The sequence below is a fragment of the Mchenga conophoros genome, linkage group LG16 (assembly GCF_057382185.1).
Source record: "Mchenga conophoros isolate Kocher_MC1m ecotype Shallow Benthic linkage group LG16, M_conophoros_male_GT1.1, whole genome shotgun sequence".
Classification (NCBI taxonomy): Eukaryota; Metazoa; Chordata; class Actinopteri; order Cichliformes; family Cichlidae; genus Mchenga; species Mchenga conophoros.
In genome coordinates this window covers 8161307-8183855 of record NC_140541.1, presented here as the reverse complement: position 1 = coordinate 8183855, position 22549 = coordinate 8161307, and the positions used below count along the sequence as shown (strand labels likewise).

The 22549-nt window shown below is 41.8% G+C and overlaps 1 protein-coding gene across 3 annotated transcripts in view; it reads right to left on the bottom strand.

Moving 5' to 3' along the window:
- LOC146556219 (mitogen-activated protein kinase kinase kinase kinase 4-like) overlaps positions 1 to 22549 on the bottom strand; it is a 109885-nt gene that overhangs the window by 24912 nt on the left and 62424 nt on the right. For 2 of the 3 annotated variants that reach the window (XM_085249433.1, XM_085249432.1), the window contains exons 4-16: positions 20838 to 20963; positions 18698 to 18808; positions 18419 to 18509; positions 17526 to 17656; positions 17252 to 17306; positions 16873 to 16951; positions 16612 to 16787; positions 16359 to 16431; positions 15894 to 16104; positions 9052 to 9213; positions 8830 to 8916; positions 7010 to 7348; positions 4993 to 5142 (exon numbers count right to left, since the gene is read on the bottom strand). In XM_085249433.1, the coding sequence (XP_085105559.1) occupies positions 4993 to 5142; positions 7010 to 7348; positions 8830 to 8916; positions 9052 to 9213; positions 15894 to 16104; positions 16359 to 16431; positions 16612 to 16787; positions 16873 to 16951; positions 17252 to 17306; positions 17526 to 17656; positions 18419 to 18509; positions 18698 to 18808; positions 20838 to 20963 (1791 nt within the window). Of the gene's footprint in view, positions 1 to 1530; positions 1813 to 4992; positions 5143 to 7009; positions 7349 to 8829; positions 8917 to 9051; positions 9214 to 15893; positions 16105 to 16358; positions 16432 to 16611; positions 16788 to 16872; positions 16952 to 17251; positions 17307 to 17525; positions 17657 to 18418; positions 18510 to 18697; positions 18809 to 20837; positions 20964 to 22549 lie in introns of all 3 variants that reach the window. The other variant, XM_085249431.1, reaches the window with a different exon arrangement.

The following is a 22549-nucleotide window of genomic DNA, read 5'->3' as shown; positions in this document are numbered from 1 at the left end:
ACTAGTAGCTATACCACAACATGTCAGGATGACTAAGGTAAACACATTATTTGGCTGGACTAATCGTCAGACTGGATTCCCAAATAGAAACTAGAGAAAATAGAGATTCATAACCTTTACTGATTTTGTAGAGATACCTTTCACTCAGTGATATAAAAGTACAGATTGTGTGTAATTAATTCTGGCCCAGAGATGAAAGCTCCAGTCAGTCAATTTAAAGTCTGACTTGGCAGTAAAATTACACCCAAAGCTTAAAAAATGTCCAACAAGTAATAATTGTCACATATTAGAAGGATATCAGAATTATCAGGGGGAAGGTGTGAGTAACTGAAGTGTTTTAGTATTCATGAGTTTAGCAAGCATAAAACAAAAGTGTTAAAATAAAAAGTAGCAGCTTTGGAAGCTAGACAGTTGGTACAAATCTTGTAACGAGCTTAAATGTTGTTCTGGTACTGTCAGGATAAGTAATCTTATTATCTTTCATGTAAGGGGGAGTAGACTGCCTTCTAATAGAATACACAATAACTGTGTTCACATCAGACTAAATTAAACAGCTGGGTTTGTTTAAACAACGCACCAACAAGCTCACATTTCAGGTTGGTGATGACGTGACTGAAACAAAAACACAGGATCTATGCGTACTGCATCTCTGCTGCTTATGAGCTGCGCATCTCTGACGTGACTGCCTGTTGTGTTCTTACAGTATCTAACTTGAAATGTATAAATGTAGGTACGCCAACTAAAGCCTTCATCGTAGTCACAGGTCACGCATGTGAGGCACATTTTCCCCTAAATCAGTCACATGTAAATTCAGTGAAGCCAACGCAGAGCAGAGCAACACAGCCATGCACAACAGAACCTTCAGCCATTTATTTATTTAAGAGTTTAAGTTAGGGACAACATGGAAACAGTATGAGCTGATGTTACTGATTGGTCAATCTTTTCTCAGTAGCATTTTCCTCTATTTTAAGGCTGAACCTGCTTGTGAGGTCCACCATTGTTTACTTGAAGCTTTCCCATTGTGTTGCATTGACAGGGTGGATTCTCTTAGGAAACGACTGTCTTCTTATGCTTACATTCCTCATCTTGTTATTTTTATGTTTTTTTGCGGTGGTGCAGCAAAAGTCTAAATTAGTGTGGTGAGGGAAGAAGAAAGCAGCATGAGGCAGACTGTCTCGACTCATCCTATAAGTGGAACAACAGTCGAGTTATAGAACGGTCACGGATTGAATGTTGTGATGCATTTTAACTAACAGCTATTTTTGCATGAACAAGAAATTTCACCACACAGTAACTTCCTCTTTTGTCAGATATTGTGTGCAAAAATTGGACTAAAATGCCCTGCAATATCCGATTTCCTCACATACAGTGGATATCGTGTTTCTTGGTCTCCATACAAGGAAAAAAAATAACAGCTGTTTAAATTCTGATATTGTATAAAAAATAAAAAAAAATGGTGGGAAATAATTACAGAAGACTGTCTTATTCAACTAATGCTACCACACTGGGCTTCTTTCTTCTAGTCCTTACCCTCGGTGGGACCTCCGCTGAAGGGGCTGGTTCATGGGGCCTAGGCTGAGGATGGGGGTGTGGGTCAGTGCGAGCAGGCGTTGATGATGAGGATGATAGTGGTGATGATGATGATGGAAGGTGACGGCGGGATTCGTGGCTGTTTTGAAGGTGGAGATTTTCAAAGCTAGGGGTAAGTGGCTCTGTGAAGGAGTGCGATCGCGACACAACAGGCGGAGTGGCAGTGGAGTTTGATGAGGCCACGCTGCTGCTGCTCTTTAAAGCAGCCAGATGAGAACGAACCTTGCGGACGACACAAAACAGAACACAATGGGGGAGCGCAGGTCAGTCTGCATGCAGGGTATTCAGACAAGGAACAAGCTCAGGGACTGTAGGGTATTTTAAGGGGTTTGTCACATTTGAGCTAATGTTAGTAACACTAACATTAGACTTCTCAAATGTGGAAATCAGGGCGATGCAGGTCCTACTGGTTATTGTAAGGTTATTTTGGGTCATTCATAATTAGATGTGGAACAGTGAGAGGGATCTTACAGCACGAAAGGATCCAGCAATGAGCAGAAAGTAAAAACAACAAAGAAAAGCTGCGATGACTTAACAGAATGACACATCCATACACTGCAGCTGTCATTTAGCTCCTACTTGCTGCCAGGCTTCAGCTGAAGAGCTCTTCTGCACATTCAGTTGGTATAGATGTAAATGAGAGGATATAATTACATTATAGATTTATTATAATGCTCTTAAAGTAGATGGAAGATGACATATTTAACCTTTTGCTGCTACAGTATTCACTTTTTCCAGTGGCATTAAGTTCAATCAGGGATTCTAGATGGAAATGTTCTTTCAGCTCAGATGCAAGGATTTTCAGTCTTGGTCATTTGTGCACAGAGCATTTATGATTTATAAAAACACACGGTGTCAGATGTGGCGAGTTGATCTGACAACTTGGCAGAAGCCAACACGATGTTAACAACCACTGCTCTGAAATACTAGATCGTTTTAACGCCACAGAAGCTGATTTCAGTTAGAAATTGACACAGCTTGTCTGTAAAATCAAAGAAGAGCTGTAGACATTTTAAAGGCAAAGACTCAAATCTTTGCAAATCCCCTTAAGAACCCAAGAGTGCAACAGGAGGGGAGAAGGAGCACTTGTGAAATAGACATATCTGCACGTCATACCTGTTATCACCTGGGCCACCCTTTTTTTGGAGAGCAGAAATTTCACTGTAAAAGCTTTTAACTAAAAAAAAAAAAGAAGGGTAGCCTGGATAAATCAGGGAACGACACAAAATATAAAAGAAGACATAATTCACAGGGAATGGAGAGATTAAGCTGAATTGATCCAGGAAAAAAAATATTGAGTCATGATTTTACTGGCTTGGCTTTTAGTCAGCTTTTTTTTTTGGACATTTTAGTCCTTTTGATATACTACACGGTCCTTTTAGATCACCTTCAAAAATTATCTGGAGATGATGCATGAATAAGGAGTAAAAACAGGCTGACATGCAAACAAGCGTGCCGACAGAACCACAACGGTCCACGCAGCATGCACACATTCATGGCTGGGAGTGGAGGAAAACATGTGACTTTGATAGTGGGCACTGAACATCCTGCCTTTCACCTTATTCATAATCACCATCTTAACCTTAACTAATTTTTGTTTCCATATTTGACAGCAGTGAGATTTCTTTAGGAAGGCAGCTAATAAAAATACCTCACGTCGGTCCTTAGGCATCATGATATGAGACCTTTGTGTGGTGAATACTCTATAGGCTCTCTGTTAATGAGAGTAATCCACTTTTAACATTATGGGTTAATAACGCTCTAGTGAATTACATCGTCACACCCGCGGCCAACACAACCCCCATCCTACTGAATAACAGCATCATTTCTATATAATGTAATCTGTGTGACATATCCAAAACAGATTGACTTATATGAACTGTGATTATTCATGCTTCGTGTGCTCAATCCTTCACTGGGAAAATGACTAATACTGCCTGAGTCACCCTGCAAAATTTGGATGCCCATGAATTATGAATGTTTTAATCACCAACACACAATAAGGAGTTACAGCATGTAGAGCAGAGATGTTCAAACCCCCCATTACAGCATCAGGCAAATCCCATAAACACACACATTTGCACACCTTGTGGTAAACACACATCTGGTGAAAGGGCTTTTGTTTGCATTTACATATTGGGAGGACAACTTGTCAGTCCAAGAGTTAATTATGGCAGAAGGTTGGACTTGGTTGATTTTCATTACCACAGGGAAGCTGGGTGAAAAAGGGGAGATTTCTTTTCAAATCAGTCAAGAGTTTTATGCTGTTCCACATTTTAACTGGTTAAAACGAGGGAAATGAAATTGAGGTAATAACAAGCCCGAGGCTAAAAAGAGTCATGAGAAGTTCAGCAGCAGCACACAGTTGGAAACATTATTCAGATGAAACGACCTCAAAGCTAAAGATACAATCCATGAAGGCAGAGAAAAAAAGCAGAACAACTCCTAAACTGAGAAACAATAAATCTTCCAAAGTGCAAAGATTTCAGTTTTCCTCGAGTCACCTGAAGGAGAAACCTAATGAATTATTATCGGGGGAAAAAAATTACAGATAACATCTTGAAGCAATGTTCAGGTTATTAAGAAGGTAAATGGACTTTTCGAATAAACCGGTATTTTGTGAAAAATGAGCTTTTCAAAGCATGCATGCAAGGGTCTATAACACATTTCAGCATCATAAATCCACTCAAAGTTGGCAAGGCAATTTGGCAATATAAGGCTGACAGCATACTCTTAACCAGGGGTGTCGAACACATGGCCAGAGGGTCAGAACTAGCTCTCCAAAGGGTGCGTTTCAACTTATTAATTCATTATTAATTTTACAGCCTTCTTACAGACAAAGATGTTAACTATGGGTTACAATACCACAGTGACATAAGGTGGTTAAGCTTTGGCTCTTTGATTTATGACAGTAATGTTTCATTTTAGTGACAGTGAACTGACTGCAGGAAGGAGGGGAAAACTGAGTAAGTCATTACGCTATGACTTTGCTTATCATGCCCACTGCAGATCACGTCCGGTACACTGTGGCCCAGGAACGAATAACTCTCGCCCTAATTTGGCTTGTTCACATAACTGAATGACAGGTTAGCAGCCATAAAGTCCTCAGGCATGCTCAGCCCGACCAAGCTCCACTATTACTACTTCCATGTAGAAAAAGGGAAGTCGATATTACAATCAGATCTTGTGTCATGCAAACATTATGAAACTGTCAAATACATGAATCTCTCTCTCATAATCTCATAACCCCATCCACTGCTCAATATGCTCCAACACCCTTTAAGATGTAAATCACCAGTGGACTGTTCCTAGTCCAGTGATCCAGTGGACACCAACTCACAGCTGTAAATGTAAAAGCAGAATAGTTTAAGAGAAGAAGAAATGGTTTGAAGTCACTCTTACCTGTGGTTCCACAGGCCGGTGCATGGCCTCAGAAGCAGAGTTCCCATTGGGGTATGAAGACTCAGATCGCGGCGGCACCGGAGGCTGCTGTGGTTTGGTCTGAGCCGCCTGGGGAGAACCCTGGATGTTCTTCCGATATCGCTCGTCAGCCTAAGAAGTACACGTGCAAACAGCAGCATTAGCAGCAAGTTGAGAATACAGGTGGGTACAGGTCAGTACACGAAGAGGAGAAAAGACAGAAGCCATCAGCCGCTATGGTTTGTTAGTTTCTTCCAACAGAGAAGAGGTGATTTGTTCTGGCAGTAGTTCAAGCACATCAGAAAGTTATCTGCTGATACAGGCACACCAGCAGGGACAACAAAGCACCTCCTCAAAGGCAGCAGTGTTATTGGCACCGCAGTGTTCCCACATCCCTACGAGAAGGAACCAGCAAGACTGTCATGCATTTTCATGTGGAGAGAAGACATTCACAAAGGAAAGGTTAGGTCACACACTGAGGTCCAGGACACGGTTCACCATAGAAAGTCAGATTTTGAAATGTTGTTTGGGTTGTTCTTCAAAATGGATATTTGGATATCTTTTCCATTTGTGATTTTTTTTTCTTCATGTTGCCACTTTATCAGAAACTTTGTGATTACAGTGTTATCATTACGACAAATATGATGGCTGAACTATCAAAAGATGACTATCCTGTTTGGTCCACCAATGTTAGGGCTTCTGAGCTGTTTTGGCCAATGATGTGCTTTTATTTGGCTAGCGTCTCTGTCATTATCCTTCCCAATAGGCACTAAAAAGGATACCAAATGCCATAAAGAAGAAAGAGACTGTAAGTCACGCTGAGCACTAATGAGGTGGCTCGTTTTTATTAATGTGGGGACAAGGACTACCATGAGGATAATTAGAGACCAGTTGTGTCCTTCTTTAGAGGGACGAGCTGTTCAAGTGAGCATTTCACTGCAAACTCACGAGAAAAAGCTCAAATGACATCTGCTCATACACTGTAAACAGAACGCTGACATAGCCACCATGACACCAACGTTTGGGCTTCTGCTTTGAAGGCCAGATTGTCACTTTCAATATCGATGTCTTGTGTTTTTGAAACTAGATGATAGGAGCATGGGGGTGGATCTGACTGAGAAACCAGGGATTTTAAGTTGTACCCTGGTTTATCATCTGCTGTACTTGAAATGGGGCTATAATTTGCAAAGGAAGCATCAAGATTTATTTAATAAAATGTGAACTTGGCAATCGAGACCCTAAAAAACTGATTACTGATTTCATGCATAAAGGGAGAAGTAGGTTCATTTTCTCACAGGCTTCTGTACAATCTTACTTATCTTGCAACCAGAGGAGTTGACCTCTGCTGGCCATTAGAAAGAATGCACCTTTAAGGCACTTCAACATTGGCAGCCCTTTTCAGACTCAGAGGCTGTATTTTTTATTCTATGTTTCAGGAAGTCTGAAGGAATCCTCGAAGTGAACATGAATATGCTGCATCTAGATATTAGTTTGTTGGTATTTGGTATAATAATTTCTTTAGTTTCCCAACTTTTTTCCTATGAGGATTTCACAAGTATTGGAAATTAGCAATACTATAAACTCTATGTGCAGCACATCAGTTTCATGCTCCATATTGGACCTACGTTAACCATTATTCTCCCTTTTGTTTCTGTTTCTCTCTCAGTTAGCCCTGCTTTAATCTTGCTTTAAAGATTGGTCTCAAGTTGAGTTCAATTTATTAGAACTTCATATTTAAGTTCACCTAAATAGATAAAATAACTGCTGTTGGTCCTGTAACACAGGCATATATGTGCGTCATGGACCTGTTTAATTATTAGACATGTGAGTTTAGAAACAGTCTAGCTACAGAGCTCGTCTACAAAGCCATTCACCCCACACCATCAGCTCACCGTCACCATCTACACACGATACACTAAAGACAGCGGGAGTGAGTATACACAAGCAAAGGAAGCATTTTAAAAGCAGTCACTGTGACTGATCAGCTAACGAGGTTCACCTCTCTGACTGGCTCAGAGTCAGGGGCGGGGCCTTGAAGGTCAGCCACTGGTAGCCTGCTTTCTGTAGTTTTTTCCAGACTGGAGGCTGGACTGGGCCGTGTCTTCTCACTGTCAGTGTTCTGTGGTTGTTTTGTTGTTTCCTGCTCAGGGGCTTGCAGAGGCTTTACCCTGTCAGGTTCAGGGTTCTGTGGGGGTTTGGGGGTCTGTTGCTGGGCTGTTTTGCTACTGTCCAAGTTCTGGTTTTGCTGAAGCGACAGCAGGTAGGCCTGCTCCTGCTGCAGCTGTCTCTGGAGTTTCTGAGCTTGCCGCTGCTCCTCAAGCTCCCTCCATTTGTACTCCTGAGTACAGGGAGGGTCAAGTTGAACCAAAACCGCTAGCACACATAGGCTGGTCGACACTTACTATGTCCAAAAAAGTCCTTTTTGATACTTTAAGGGATTAAGAATCCATTTAGATGACCCCATACAGTTACACCAACCATCCGTTTGGAGTCACATGCCAGCAGTGACTGTAGGAATACGACTGTATGAAAACTATTGTGTAGAAGCTAGCATCAGAGATGGAGAGAGCACTTTGTTTTGAAAGGCTCTTGGTGGTAATGGCATTATAATATTGCAAGGCTTTTAACTAATTTCTTACTTTTATTACATATTATTTATCCTTATATATAAGGATATATTTATATTTAATATATATCCTGTAACTGTGAGCAATGACATCACAGCTGTTAACAAACACGGCACACATAGCTTTATATTCTAGTTTCTATAAGGCTGAGTGTCTCAGGTCCTAAAAATGTTAAATGCACCCTTTATGATTGAAACACTGCTAATTCAACTCACAGTGTGATTTGACTGTGTAAAAATGTGCTCTGTTAAAACATTGAGTTTCAGGCTAAGTCAGGGTTTAGTGGAGAATTTAAATGGGAGGAGACTAAAAAACAAACGAAAACAAAACAAAACCAAACAAAAAAACTAAACCATCTGATGGATACTGGTGGGGGAAAAAATGTCCAACTGCACGCCTGTTAGACCGCTGTGGTGAAAAGCAATTAAACCAGTGAAGCATTAATACAGTTTTATGCAGTGGGACAGTTGTGCCCATTGCCAGAGGCTCCATCTAATTATAGGTTGTTAATTCAAACATGTAACATTCATCCCTATAATACAGCTCAAAGTAATGTGTTTCGCAGTTTAAATAGAAGTCAGCTTGTTTTTTGCATGAGTTTGTGAATGGTGACTATGCAGGAACCACATGGTCAGAGATTAAGTAATGGTTGAAACTGGAAGTGAGGATGTTAACGGTCATATCCTTTTATTATGTGAATATCCGCTCCAAACCCCAAAAGGAACAGAATCCTTTAAAAAGAAAAAGAAAATAACAACATGGTTTGAGTATCAGTATCGCCTCCCCTGACCCTTTAACATCTGGAAGAGGGGAAGCCCTCTCTTTCCGTGGGATGACTAGTTTCCTGCTGATGACATCACCTTCACTGAGAGGCTCGTAAACATCCTGATTTCCCCGGCAAAATCTGAGAACGCTCATTATACTCTGACCTCAACCGTTGACGGCTCCCCTCGGCTTCACTAAAGTCAAAAGTTATTTCTAAAAACTTGATGAAGTTTAGCACAGAAGGCAAATGGACTCAGGAAAACTCATGTAACAGAGGAATAAAGTACCTGCGTTAGGAAATTTAACAACCTGGGAGCTGCAGAAACATTAAAATCACTTGGGGCATGAAAGTAGAAACAGCATTAAGCTCATTTAGATTTTTTTTAAAATGATAAAAGGGGGAAAAATGAAGTTGAATGTGACTCACCAGAAGCATGGCCTGTTCATGGAGGAGCTGCTGTTGCAGGATCTCCAGGTGCCTCTGCTCCTCCTCCAGCTGTCGACGTATATACTCCTGTCAGTCAGAGTCCACAGCCATTAGTTAAATATCAGAAAGGTGGGTGTAAAAGTTCATCCAAATTAATACAAATCCTAATTAAAGTTGATAAAACAAATCTTTCAGTGTCTTGCCCAGTCGATTCCCTCCTACCTGCTCGCGGTCGGCCCTCCTCTTTTCCTCCTCGGCCCTCCTGCGCTCCTCCTCTTCTTTGCGGCGTCGTTCCATCTCTTCGATGCGCCTCTTCTCCTCCTGCTCGCGCCGGCGCTGCTCACGCTCCTGCTGCCTCCTCATCTCGCGCTCACGTCGTTGTTGCTGGAGGAGTTAAAAAAAGAAAGAAACTGCTCGTCGTCCTAGTTCTGATTTTTGTCAAGTCATACGAGACACTGACCTCATGTTTCCTAATCAGTGCTGAACTAGAATCTGCATGACTGGCACAATATTAATATTTAAATTTGACCTGGATTGGTAAGAGAAGCAACGTGAGACCACAAAGTGTGCGACTCACACGAAACGGTTAAAACCCTGTTCAAACATTCAGCACACTGCTGTATAGCGCACATGGTTATTGCTCTGAATTTTCCTCCATAACGATAACTGCCTTTGGTGCCACTCGAGTGGCAGCGTCTGGGGCAGAAAAATGAAGCCGCTCTAAAAGTGTATGAAAGTGGTTCTTTGCCACACTCAACCTCAAACACTCCTATGCTAAAAGGCCCAACATTACAGCATCATTTGGCTTAATCTAAGGCAAATCAATGGGTTACTGGATAATCTTCATGTTTTAGGTAAAGTCTGCAGTGTCACTGTGATGGGACTCCAGAAGTGTCTCTGCTTCATCACATCAAGGAGATACATAGTGAAGGCTGCTTATACAGTGGGGCAAAAAAGTATTTAGTCAGCCACCGATTGTGCAAGTTCCCCCACTTAAAATGATGACAGAGGTCAGTAATTTGCACCAGAGGTACACTTCAACTGTGAGAGACAGAATGTGAAAAAAAAAATCCATGAATTCACATGGTAGGATTTGTAAAGAATTTATTCGTAAATTAGGGTGGAAAATAAGTATTTGGTCACCTCAAACAAGGAAAATCTCTGGCTCTCACAGACCTGTAACGTCTTCTGTAAGAAGCTTTTCTGTCCCCCACTCGTTACCTGTATGAATGGCACCTGTTTGAACTCATCATCTGTATAAAAGACACCTGTCCACAGCCTCAAACAGTCAGACTCCAAACTCCGCCATGGCCAAGACCAAAGAGCTTTCGAAGGATACCAGGAAAAGTATTGTAGACCTGCACCAGACTGGGAAGAGTAAATCTACAATAGGCAAGCAGCTTGGTGTGAAAAAATCAACTGTGGGAGCAATCATCAGAAAATGGAAGATATACAAGACCACTGATAATCTCCCTCGATCTGGGGCTCCACGCAAGATCTCATCCCGTGGGGTCAAAATGATCATGAGAACGGTGAGCAAAGATCCCAGAACCACACGGGGGGACCTGGTGAATGACCTGCAGAGAGCTGGGACCAAAGTAACAAAGGTCACCATCAGTAACACACTACAACGGCAGGGAATCAAATCCCGCAGTGCCAGACGTGTTCCGCTGCTGAAGCCAGTGCATGTCCAGGCCCGTCTGAAGTTTGCCAGAGAGCACATGGATGATACAGCAGAGGATTGGGAGAATGTCATGTGGTCAGATGAAACCAAAGTAGAACTTTTTGGTATAAACTCAACTCGTCGTGTTTGGAGGAAGAAGAATACTGAGTTGCATCCCAAGAACACCATACCTACTGTGAAGCATGGGGGTGGAAACATCATGCTATGGGGCTGTTTTTCTGCCAAGGGGACAGGACGACTGATCCGTGTTAAGGACAGAATGAATGGGGCCATGTATCGTGAGATTTTGAGCCAAAACCTCCTTCCATCAGTGAGAACTTTGAAGATGAAACGAGGCTGGGTCTTCCAACATGACAATGATCCAAAACACACCGCCCGGGCAACAAAGGAGTGGCTCCGTAAGAAGCATTTGAAAGTCCTGGAGTGGCCTAGCCAGTCTCCAGACCTCAACCCCATAGAAAATCTGTGGCGGGAGTTGAAAGTCCGTGTTTCTCGTCGACAGCCCCAAAACATCACTGCTCTCGAGAAGATCTGCATGGAGGAATGGGCCAAAATACCAGCTACTGTGTGTGCAAACCTGGTAAAGACCTATAGTAAACGTTTGACCTCTGTTATTGCCAACAAAGGTTATGTTACAAAGTATTGAGTTGTATTTTTGTTATTGACCAAATACTTATTTTCCACCCTGATTTACCAATAAATTCTTTACAAATCCTACCATGTGGATTCATGGATTTTTTTTTCACATTCTGTCTCTCACAGTTGAAGTGTACCTCTGGTGCAAATTACTGACCTCTGTCATCATTTTAAGTGGGGGAACTTGCACAATCGGTGGCTGACTAAATACTTTTTTGCCCCACTGTAGAAGTTACACCTTCAAAGCAAAACAATCAAGAGGCTCAAGAGAATCAATTTTCAATCATTTTCTGAGTTCAGCTATGTTAAGATTTCTCTATCACACAGATATAAAAAGATAAAACCATGAATTTGACTTTTTAGAGGCCATCAAGGATGAATTTTAACCCTGCAGGGCTCAAAACAGGATGAGTTATAGATTAATTTGGAATGCACTATGTTGCAGGTCATCTCTTTAATTATTTTATTCACGGCTGTCAAGGATTTACACAGCTCTACCAATGTGGCTCAGAGTTCATTTTAACAGCGATCCAAATTGTGTTGTTTTGTTTTTTGTTTGTTTTTTTATTTGGGGGTTTTGGGGACCTTTTAAACTCAGTTTGCAAGTATTTTTGAACAGATAGACATCAGTATAGGTTGTGGCAAAAATGTATTATTGATGTGAGCAGAGAAAACATAAATACTACGGAGGTGTATGAGCTGGACAGACAAGTAAAAAGACGATAACATGTCAACATTTCAAGGACTGCATTAACACTGGATATCTTAATCAGTGTGAAAGTTCAGGCCTGACAGGCAGCGTGTTTTTGTTTAAGCTTGGCTCTCTAAGCAGACACATGAAGAAATTACACTGATTTCTGTCTGTGAGCGAGTTGTGACAGGGTGCGGTGAACGCTGCGGGACTGCAGGTCACGGATTGCGTACGATGACGCATCGTGTTTGCACAGATTCTGTGCTCAGCATTCAAGCTTCCAAACGTGGGGATCTACCAGAACAGGAGAGCACATGTACGCCGATATTTCACTGACGTGGCCGGCGTTCAACTGTGGCTTCTCGCTGTCTGATTCATCCACAAGCACCGTCATGAATCAAAAACGGAGCGCCTTGAGCTGTAAGTGCAGTGGGAAAACACGAGCAGAAATACAACTTTGTTCTCTCTCTCTTCCCACAGAGGCCTTACACTTGTGCAGTGCATTTATATGTGCTCAGTGAATTTTTGAGCGTGTTTAAATTTGCTTTTTTTGGGTGAGTGGGGGTGGGTTGTTTCCCCAGTCCCTCTTTTAATATTTAGAGCTGTCTCTTCTCTTTTTCCTCCAGAGAATTTAGTTCAGTCGTGTCCAAATTTATAATCATCTATTTGAAGCTTTTTTCCTCCCTGCACTTCCTTTACTCCTCTCCGGTGTTACTGAACTTTTTTCTCTCTCTTCTTAAGAACAGAGGATGAAGCCAGGTTCAGAAAAGTGATTATAGCTTAAAGAGATAATAGGATAATTACAGCAAAGGTGTTCAAATTCACTCTCTGGGGAACCAATTAACTTTTTTCCCACTCTAGTCAAAAATTGATTTTGGAACATTATATGAAATTATCAAGTACAAAATCTAACTGCTATCCCCCCGAGTAAAACAACTTTAATCTCACCAACATAATGTACACACATATTAACTGCAGCAGACAAACTGGCTAACCCCCCAGGGTTCACTGCCCAAACAAGACGAGTTGAAATCAAAGGAACAAGGACTTTTCTACTTAGTCATTCTAACTTTCTGCTGAATTTGTCGCTTTGAAAAAACAGCAAAGTGTTACTGATTCAGATCTGTTGAATTTTATGTTTTTTCATTTATAATTCAAAGCCCAAGAAGGACCAACAGTCAGTTCCAAATTTAATTTAAAATGACACGAATCAAAGCCGAGAAGATCACTCAGTTAGCAGTTCTGATTGCCAAAGTCTTGTTTTGACGAGTCAAATTACTTTTATAATAAACCACAAGTGTCAGAGGTGATGTGTGACAAATATAGAGTGAAAGGGAAGATTTACAAGAGAGAAGTGGGATCTGCTACGATGGATGGTTTTGGAGGTGGTGGCACTAACAAACATACAGCAGGTGAAGCTTAATGTGGCAGAGTTGAAGATGTAAAGATGTGCATTGTGAGTGAAAGTGACAATATCAGCTCAGGTTCAGAAGTTTAGAGGCAAAGTTCGAACAGTTCCAGTCCGGCTTTCGTCCTTTACATAGCACTGAAACTGCTCTTATAAAAATAACAAACGACCTTCTTATAGCAGCTGATTCTGGTCTCCTCTCCATCCTTATTCTTCTTGATCTGAGTGCAGCTTTTGACACCATCTCTCATCCCATTCTCCTTAGCAGATTAGCTTCTATTGGTCTCTCTCACACTCCACTAGCCTGGTTTAAATCATATCTATCTGATCGCACTCAGTTCATTCAATTAAAATCCTTCACTTCTCAACTTTCTCCTTTATCCACTGGGGTGCCCCAGGGATCTGTCCTCGGGCCCCTTCTCTTCATCATCTACCTTCTTCCACTCGGATATATTTTTAGTAAATATAATATTCAGTTCCACTGCTACGCCGATGACACCCAGCTCTATCTCTCTACCAAACCTGACTCTACTCTTCCTCCACCCTCCCTTATCCTCTGTCTAGCTGAACTTAATTCTTGGTTCTCCTCCAACTTTCTTAAACTCAACAGCAATAAATCGGAACTTCTTCTGGTTGGCACCAAACGACTGCTATCCAGAATTAACAATTTCTCTCTCACCATCAATAACTCGCTGGTCCCTACCTCTCCTTCCGTGAAAAGCTTGGGTGTCATTCTCGATAGCACATTATCCTTTAACTCGCATATCAATAATATTACACGTGCAGCATATTTCCAACTCCGTAACATTAATCGCCTCCGCCCCTTCCTCACACCTTACGCCACTGCCATTCTCATCCATAATCGCCTCCGCCCCTTCCTCACACCTTACGCCACTGCCATTCTCATCCATAATCTTGTTATCTCTAGAATTGACTACTGCAACTCATTATTATTTGGCCTCACACAAAAATCTATCAACAAGCTCCAACGTGTCCAGAACTCTGCTGCCCGTATTATTACTAGGACTTCTTCTACCCACCACATCTCCCCAATCCTGAAGCAACTTCACTGGCTCCCGGTCAAATTTCGCATCCATTTTAAAATAATTCTGTATACATTCAAGGCTATTCACTCTCTCTCTCCAACGTACATCTCTGACTTATTACAGATGAAGCTCCCATCCCGCTGCCTCAGATCTTCATCTTCTCTTTCTCTCTCTGTTCCCTCTGCTCGTCTGATCACAATGGGAGGGAGGGCCTTTAGTTGCTCTGCCCCTCGACTTTGGAATTCCCTACCCCCGGACCTCAGAAATATTAGCTCATTCTCTCTTTTTAAGTCCACCCTTAAAACTCATTTGTTTAAAATTGCCTATTCTTAAATTTCTGTATGTTTTAACTTTTATCTTCTATTCTTATCATTGTGTATATTTCCAGTTTTTATCTGTTGTACAGTGTCCTTGGGTGCTTTGAAAGGCGCTATTAAAAATGTATTATTATTATTATTATTATTAAAGTTAGAGAGGAAAGGCTGAGGTGGTCTGGGCATGTGAAGAAGGAGGATAGAGGATAATGGAGGAAAAGGAGAAAAAACCCACAGAGGTGGTTTACAGATGTAGTGAAGGTGGACAAGCAGAGGGTTGTGTGGCTGAGGATGAGGATGTAGCGTCCTCTAATGGGAGTAGTCAAAAGAAGAAGTAGTAGTAGTATACATGTGAGCAGTACTTTGGATATTGTTGCCATGATAAGATCTAAGACTGATCTTTTGATTTTTTTATGATGTCAAAATAAATCAAGATTTACTGGAGAAGCAGATGAAGTCAAATAGGTTAGAAATGTCCTTTTCTTGGGCGTGAGAGTCCAGAGTCATGTTATACATCCATAATCTAAATAATATATTTAGCATAATAAATATATTAAGTTTCCCTGCATCCAACGAGCCACATCAGTTTCTTAGTATTTTAAACAAACATATAGAAGGTAACACTTAAGAAAACTTCAGAAAACATCAAAATTTACTGAAAACCCTTCAGTTTTGTAAAAACAGTGATGCCATTCATTTTCATGGGAGAACCTCTCTGTGTACAAAACTTCATAAATAATTAAAATCTTTCCCTGCAACAGGGTTATTTTTAGTCCTATTGAAACTTCCAGGGTAAATGCTTAATTAATAATAAATAACTCATATTTTAAATATGGTTTTTGTTTAGGCAAATTTACATCCCTCATTTTCTTTTTCGTTTTTTTCTCACAGATTTTGCCAACATTTTTCTGACTCTGTGACACAGTGTGGTCAGGCCCGAACTTTCAGCCTTAAGAGTCACTCAAATACACGACTCACATTAAACTGAACCTCCTGTGCAGTGGTCGCAAACAGGCAAGTTAGCTATGGAGACATTTTGGTAATAAATATACTGACTTCTGCTGTTGAGCTGGGCATTTTAACATCTATGATTTGTTAGGTTGTCCTGCTGGATTCTGTTCTGGTGATATCACCACTTTAGATCCAGTTACACTGGATTATTACATTACAGGAACACAACAGTCAAACAGCAGTCTATCGCCTCTTCTAAACACACAGTCTTACCACAGCACTGTGTCTACTCGATTAACATAGAAATCCTATTAATTTGTTATGAGGTTTCAACCTCCTCCAGCCGTCTCCGCTGCTCCTTCTGCTGCTCGATACGTTTCTGCCTCTCAGCCAGCAGCTGGCGCTTGTACTCCTCCTGCTCACGGAGCTGCTGCTCCTGGAGGAGCTGTTGGCGGCGAAGGGCCTCCGAACGCTCCTTGTTCTCCTGCTGCAGACGTATGAAGTCACGACGCAGGGTCGACTCGCCCGGCACGTTGACTATGGAACTGTACAGATGACCCGATGAAAAGGATGTAGAAACTGACCCGTATGACATCATAAAATACTTTTCATATCAAGGGTGTAATCATGTGACCTTGTGCTACACAAGTACTGAGGCTGTAGCGTGCATATGTATGTGTATAAAGGAATCACTAAGATGACTTCAAAAACATGGTCAGAATTCACTTTATGATGTTTAGCTTATAGTAAAAAGCTAAAACTATGTACTGTAACTATGTATTGTTAGATGGATCGATACCTTGGCTCTCCTTCTTGCTCAGATGACTCTTCCTCCTCTTCTTCACTGCCACTGTATTCATACTCTGTCTCATCTGCAGATAGTTAACAAAAACAAAGTCTAAAAATTAGAGTCCTCATTAAACCTTCATCATAATATATGTATATTTTTTTTAAAGACACAAAATATGCCCTTTTGAGGGAGTAGCTTCTGATTTTTATCAATAAGTTCATTTTTGCACGTTAACACTGACAGAGCTTTGTCCTGGACTCACCTTTCTCGCCCCTCTTCTTCTTGGTTCGGTCGATGTGGTCTTTGAGCTGGATGCGGACCTGCCTCTCATTGGGCTGGTCCCGAATGAAGGGGTGTTTCAGCAGCTGCTCAGTGGGAGGGCGCTGGGTGTAATTCTTCACAAGGCAACTCTCAATGAAGCTGAAGAACTTCTTTGACCTATGATGGCAGTTAGACGTCATGTACAGAGTTCGGATCGGCATGGTTTACTGATATCAAGAATAAAAGATGGAAAACATCTCACCACTTTTTGGACTTGAGTCGAGGAGGTGGGTTTCTGGGAATGAGGAAGAGGGCTCTCATTGGATGCATGTCACACAGAGCTAAAGGAAACAACAGAAGAGAAATCAAATGACAGATCAGAAAAAACTAATATAAATGTCAAAGTCATACATTTAAGATGATTTGGGGGGGGGGGGGGGGGGGGTGCATCTGTATTGCCTGCATAAAAATAAGGGGTATAAATAGAAAATGTAAGTCTATAGTGAAGCTACAGTTAACAGAGTAAACAGAGTTCTCTTCTGATCATGCAGGTTTGAAACAGAAATACACCAGTAAATTTGTTTAGAATAAAAGTACCAGTTTCTACTCATGATATCATTGAAATCAGGTATTGTACTTACGAGGAGCTCCCTCAGCCATTTCAATGGCTGTGATTCCACAGGACCACAGATCACTCTGGAACACAAAGAGATACGATTAGTTAGAGTCTGTGTGCTTCTCTGAGTAACACATGTGATGGAAATGACAGAGCAGTCTTCTCATTGGTCATATTAATGATTAAAACTATAATCTTTTCTATCACATGGATGATGCTCCTATTTGACTGGTTCCAAACTCATTCTGCACCATGAATCCCACTAACATCTGCGACCAGATGCAGTTTTGCATGCTCACCCTGTAATCGTAGGTAGCATCAGGGTTTTCGTCACACGCGATGACCTCTGGAGCCATCCAGTATGGCGTCCCGATGAAGGTGTTTCTTCGACCTACCGTCCGGTCCAGCTGAGCGCTCACACCAAAGTCCACTGAAAGAAACACGAAGCATTCAAATGAAGAAAACAGACTAAAACCGTTCAGATCCTGCACCAAGGCAAACTACAACTGTGAGAGGGGCCCCTCAAGTTAACTTGAGTCTGCCTCAGAGTGTAAAGGGTCAGGTTGCTGTATTTTAACCACGGTGGAGACACTTTGTTTAATGCTGTGTCACGGGACATTATTAAGCTAGGTAACACAGGATGGCCTGATTACAAGTTGCAACTGAATTGTGGATAATTAAAGGGAATAAAAACAACATTGATCGGTGGTTTCACACAAAGGTTTGGTGAAAAAGAAGCGATTTTTATACAGAAGTTAAAGCTTTTCTTTGAAAGTTAAAAACACTGTGGAGGCTGATTTACAGATCAGCACAACTGGACACTAAAGCTCCAAAACTCAGAACAGATTCTTCTGTCTTTTTGTGCACATATCATAAGTGAAATCAAACGTCTAGGTAGTTTTGTTGCGAGAAATTATTGTGACACTGTAATCAGAAGAAATCTAAATAAAGACCAATTTTGGAGCTGTATATAGACCTTATGTTTCATAAGGATTTGACTACACAGGCCTGCAGCCGTGCGATCATGTGAAACATTCGAAAACAAAACACTGGCAATGAGAAAGCTCCAGTTGGCATCGCCACAGTGCTGACTCAGATCTGCTGGTGCAATCGCTTTTCCATGCACCGGTCCAAAACCACAGCGCGGGAGCACTTCCCGTCTACAGGCCCGGTCTAAAGCCAACTGACTCACCCAGCTTGACTTCAGCGTTTTCAGTCAGCAGCACGTTTTGTCCTTTGATGTCGCGGTGAATGACATGATGAGCATGCAGGTGAGCTAATCCCTGGTGGGATAAAATATAAATTAAAACAACTTATTAGGAACACGGGCTGTATCAGACGGTCAGACAAGTGTTTGTTTTGTTTAAATGCAAAAGTTAAATTATTTAAAATCATACTTTTAGCAACATTTCGGACACAAATAATATAATCTAGTGAAGATGTTGGCAGCAGACTGTGAGAAATAACTGACCCTGAGGATCTCTCGGGAGATGTAGGCGATCCAGTCTTCCTTCAGCGAGTTGCCCTTGGTGTTCTTCACCAGATCTGTGATGGAGCCGGCACCACAGAACTCCATCACCAGCTGGAGGTGAGAAAGAGATGCATTTGTAACACACACACAAACGCTCACCATCATTCTACCATCAGCGTAAGACGCCATGCAGCGTTTTACTATCGATACACCATTAAGACATTAGTTATGTATTACTGTAATGCAATATTAAGATTTCAAATGTGCTTTATTGTGTTTATTTACATTTATTACTTAATGATCTTCTTTATTTTATTTCACTTTAATGTGTTTCATTGCACACCTTTGATTTTGTCTAATTTTTCATTATTGAGCTATTCTAGCTTACTGGGCTCTGACAATCTTATCATGTTGTATTTTATTTTAATAATCCATCCTAGTTTATTTTAAGATTTGCAGCTTGTTGAGTTTAATGGGAAATTCCTGTGTAATATAGGAATTCCCCAAATTTGGGAATAAATAAGGTAGCTTATCTCATCGTATTAGAGCTACCTTGAGCAAACAGAGCAGTTATTGAGAAACTCAGTGGTCCCAGTTAACTTTGCATTTTCCTTCTGTAAGCCACCACGCCTCATGTGAATGCAAATCATCTGGAGTGCTGTGCAGCACTTCAGAGTATTCTTTCTGCCGTCAACAAGAGACGGCAGAAAGAATAAAAGGGAATGCGGAAGGAAAAAATGCAATCACTTCTACTAGTTCACCCTGTGCTGTGATTGAGACAGGAAGCCAACGGCTATTAGGAAATGTGGTTTTAATGCAAAAGAGAAAAGCATTAGCAAAACCACAAGTGTAGGAAGCTGGAGACAATACAAATACAGAAGTGCATCTGTTGAATCTCATGGGGTGCCCTCGTCACTGTTTTACAATAAATTTAAAGTTGGAAAGCATTTTCTGTGCACCTCAACAGGTGGCAGCTGTCATGCTGCGACCTGGGGGACTGATCCGATTCATTTTTAGTACTACATATGTGACAAACATAAAAAATCCTCAAACAAATATGTCAAGACTGGCTCTCTAATGGTCACTAAGCCTCTGATACCGTGTCTCTTACTTGCTTACTAAAGGATATATGCCTCATAAACACATAAAGTGATCTTCTTGAGACAGTAGTCTTAAGTGGTGTCAGCACAGAACCTGAATATCATAAAACAGACACACACTCTGTATGTCACCCCCACGCACGGCAGACAGCATGAATCCACAACAGTGGAGGCTGTAAACGGGGAGTGGAAGCAGCTGTAAAAACAAATACAGGACTGTGTTGTGAAGTGAGAGTGAGATCCCTCCTCCTCCTCCCCAGGAACAGCAGAGCCTCCGGGTCATAAAACGAGGTAATCCTGCCTCGGACAAACGACCAGCTCTAAATTTTTCCTGCTGCTGTTCTCTACTTCCTGATCCTCCCCACCTCTCCCTTCTCTGATTGACTCTCTTCCTTTTGTGTCTCACTTATGCACCATTTATTTAATTCCACAGTCTTGTTGCTCTTTTCTAGAAATCTGTTTTGTTTTTTTGTGTTGCTGTCATTTCTTTTACTGCTCTTCAAATATGAAGAACTGCATATTGGCTGTAATGAGGAAAATGCATAAAGCAACTTCAACTCCATATCAGCTGGAGAGCTTTCTGACTTCATGGTATGTAATATCTCTCTTATCTGTCATCACACAATCAAATAACTTTCTAAAAATAACAGTGTACACTTTGGCTGTTATACAGGAATCCCTAATATTGTTTAGTTTGTCTTTTTTTAGCCTGGCAAATCTTTTCATTACAGTCTCAAAATACCTTCTAACGTGTGATGATAACACACTGAATGTATGCAAAATCAAATCTTGTTACGTGATCTTACAGTTCCTGCTTGAATATGAATTTAATCCTACTCCGTCCCTTTGCTCAATAACTCCACAAATGTTCTAAATTAGGATTCTTCAAGATTCAGTTCATTAAGATATATATATATATATATATATATATATATATATATATATATATATATATATATATATATATACATATAAGTTTAAATTGAACCTGTAATGTGTGTAATACTGTGCTCGTTATAGAAATGGGATGTTAAACTCACCCAGAGCTGGTCATCATGGCCTGGTGGACTTTTCTTGATGAAGGCTCCGTAGTAGGTGGCTATATTTCTGTGATGGGAGTACTTCTTCAGCATGTTGATTTCCAACTTAATTTCCTCCTCTTCATCCTATGAAAAAAAAAAAAAAAAAGGTGGAAAAACAGAGTTAGGACACTATCATTGACTGTGGATCAGCTGGGAAGCAATTATTTGAATTAACAGAGTAGATCCAAACAAACAGTCATGTCTATTAGTTCTGTTATCTGAAGGATAGGAACGAGGTACATATCACGCCCCCGTGTCCTGGCTGAAGAAACCTCTATTCAAACCCTAAAGACGACCTGTAATGACATGGTTTTGGCCCCGCCTGCACTCACTCCCTGTAATCACAATGACCCCGACTTCGATAGCCGCTCTTCACCGAGCCAAGCTGCGTAACAGGGCAGCCTTGTGTTATACCAGGAGGCACAAAGGTGTAATTTCGTCTTGCCAAATAGATCCCAAATCTGGGCCACTGTGAAAGGGTGCAACCTCCAATCCCTCACCAGGGGACAGCCCCTGGAGGGAAGGTCTGGCCCCAGGTTCAGGTGGCCTGGAACATGGGTGGCTCTTAGAGACAGAAAATGAACACTGCGCCATAGAAGCAGAGAGCGAGACAGCTTTAACAGGGGAAGAGAGCGTATCCCTCCCTGCCTGTTTATGTAAGAGACCACTGTTAAATTGTCTGTCATCACTAGGACATGCTGGACCCTCAGAACAAAAATGCCTGAGAGCTAAGAACACTGCTAGCAGCTCTAAGTGATTCATGTGCAGCTCAGGCTGCTCTGTGGTCCTGACACCTCTCACTGATGCGTCATCGCACAGAGCTCCCCATCCCCATCTGTGGATACCACCTTGTGAAACAACACCCTCCCAATCTGAGAGCCCTGGTGCAGTCTGGGCTCCCTCCAGGGACAGACAGCTAGCATGCAAGATTCGTGTCATTGTCAGGTGACACGATGCACACAGGTGGTGAGAGAATCCACAGAAACGCCGCCTGCATTCCAGTTGAAACTGTCCAGCTGCAACGTGGAGAATCTGCACTGCTTGTACGGCAGAGTTGTGGGGCCACCAACACCATGGTTGTGGGACGGTGCCAGATAAGCAGCCAGGGATGGCTCCATACCAGGTGTGTTAGCTAAGCCAGCCTCGTTGGTGTCATCCATGTACTCCATGCTTCCCAGCTCCATGTACTGTCAATAGGCAGGCACAGTGATATGGTTGGATGGCGGTTTGCTCCATGATGCAGTTAGCTTGCAAACAAATTCTAGGAACATGGGAAGATGAATTTTTGGCCCCATGGGCTCTGGTGGAAGGAAAATTTCTACAAACTGGTGGAGGAGAGGGCCAGTGGCGAAACAGGGATAAAGAGACGCATCATCGTAGCTGGCCAGCGCAGTAGCAGCAGCACGCTGGGCTGACAATAGGCTCTCCTGCTCATCCTCTGACAAACCACGGCTATTTCATGTGGTCAGCCCAGCTAACTGCAGGTACATCGACCAGATACTCCTCGACTTCGGACTCGGGCAAAGCTGGGGCCCCAGACTTGGAGAGGAGAGGGCCATGCTGTGCAACAGCTGTCTCTCCCAGCACTTTCTCCACAAACATCACCATTGTCTTTCCAGCGCTCAGACTTCGGGCTCAGTCAACACTCTCCGAGTGTGGACAATCCCCAG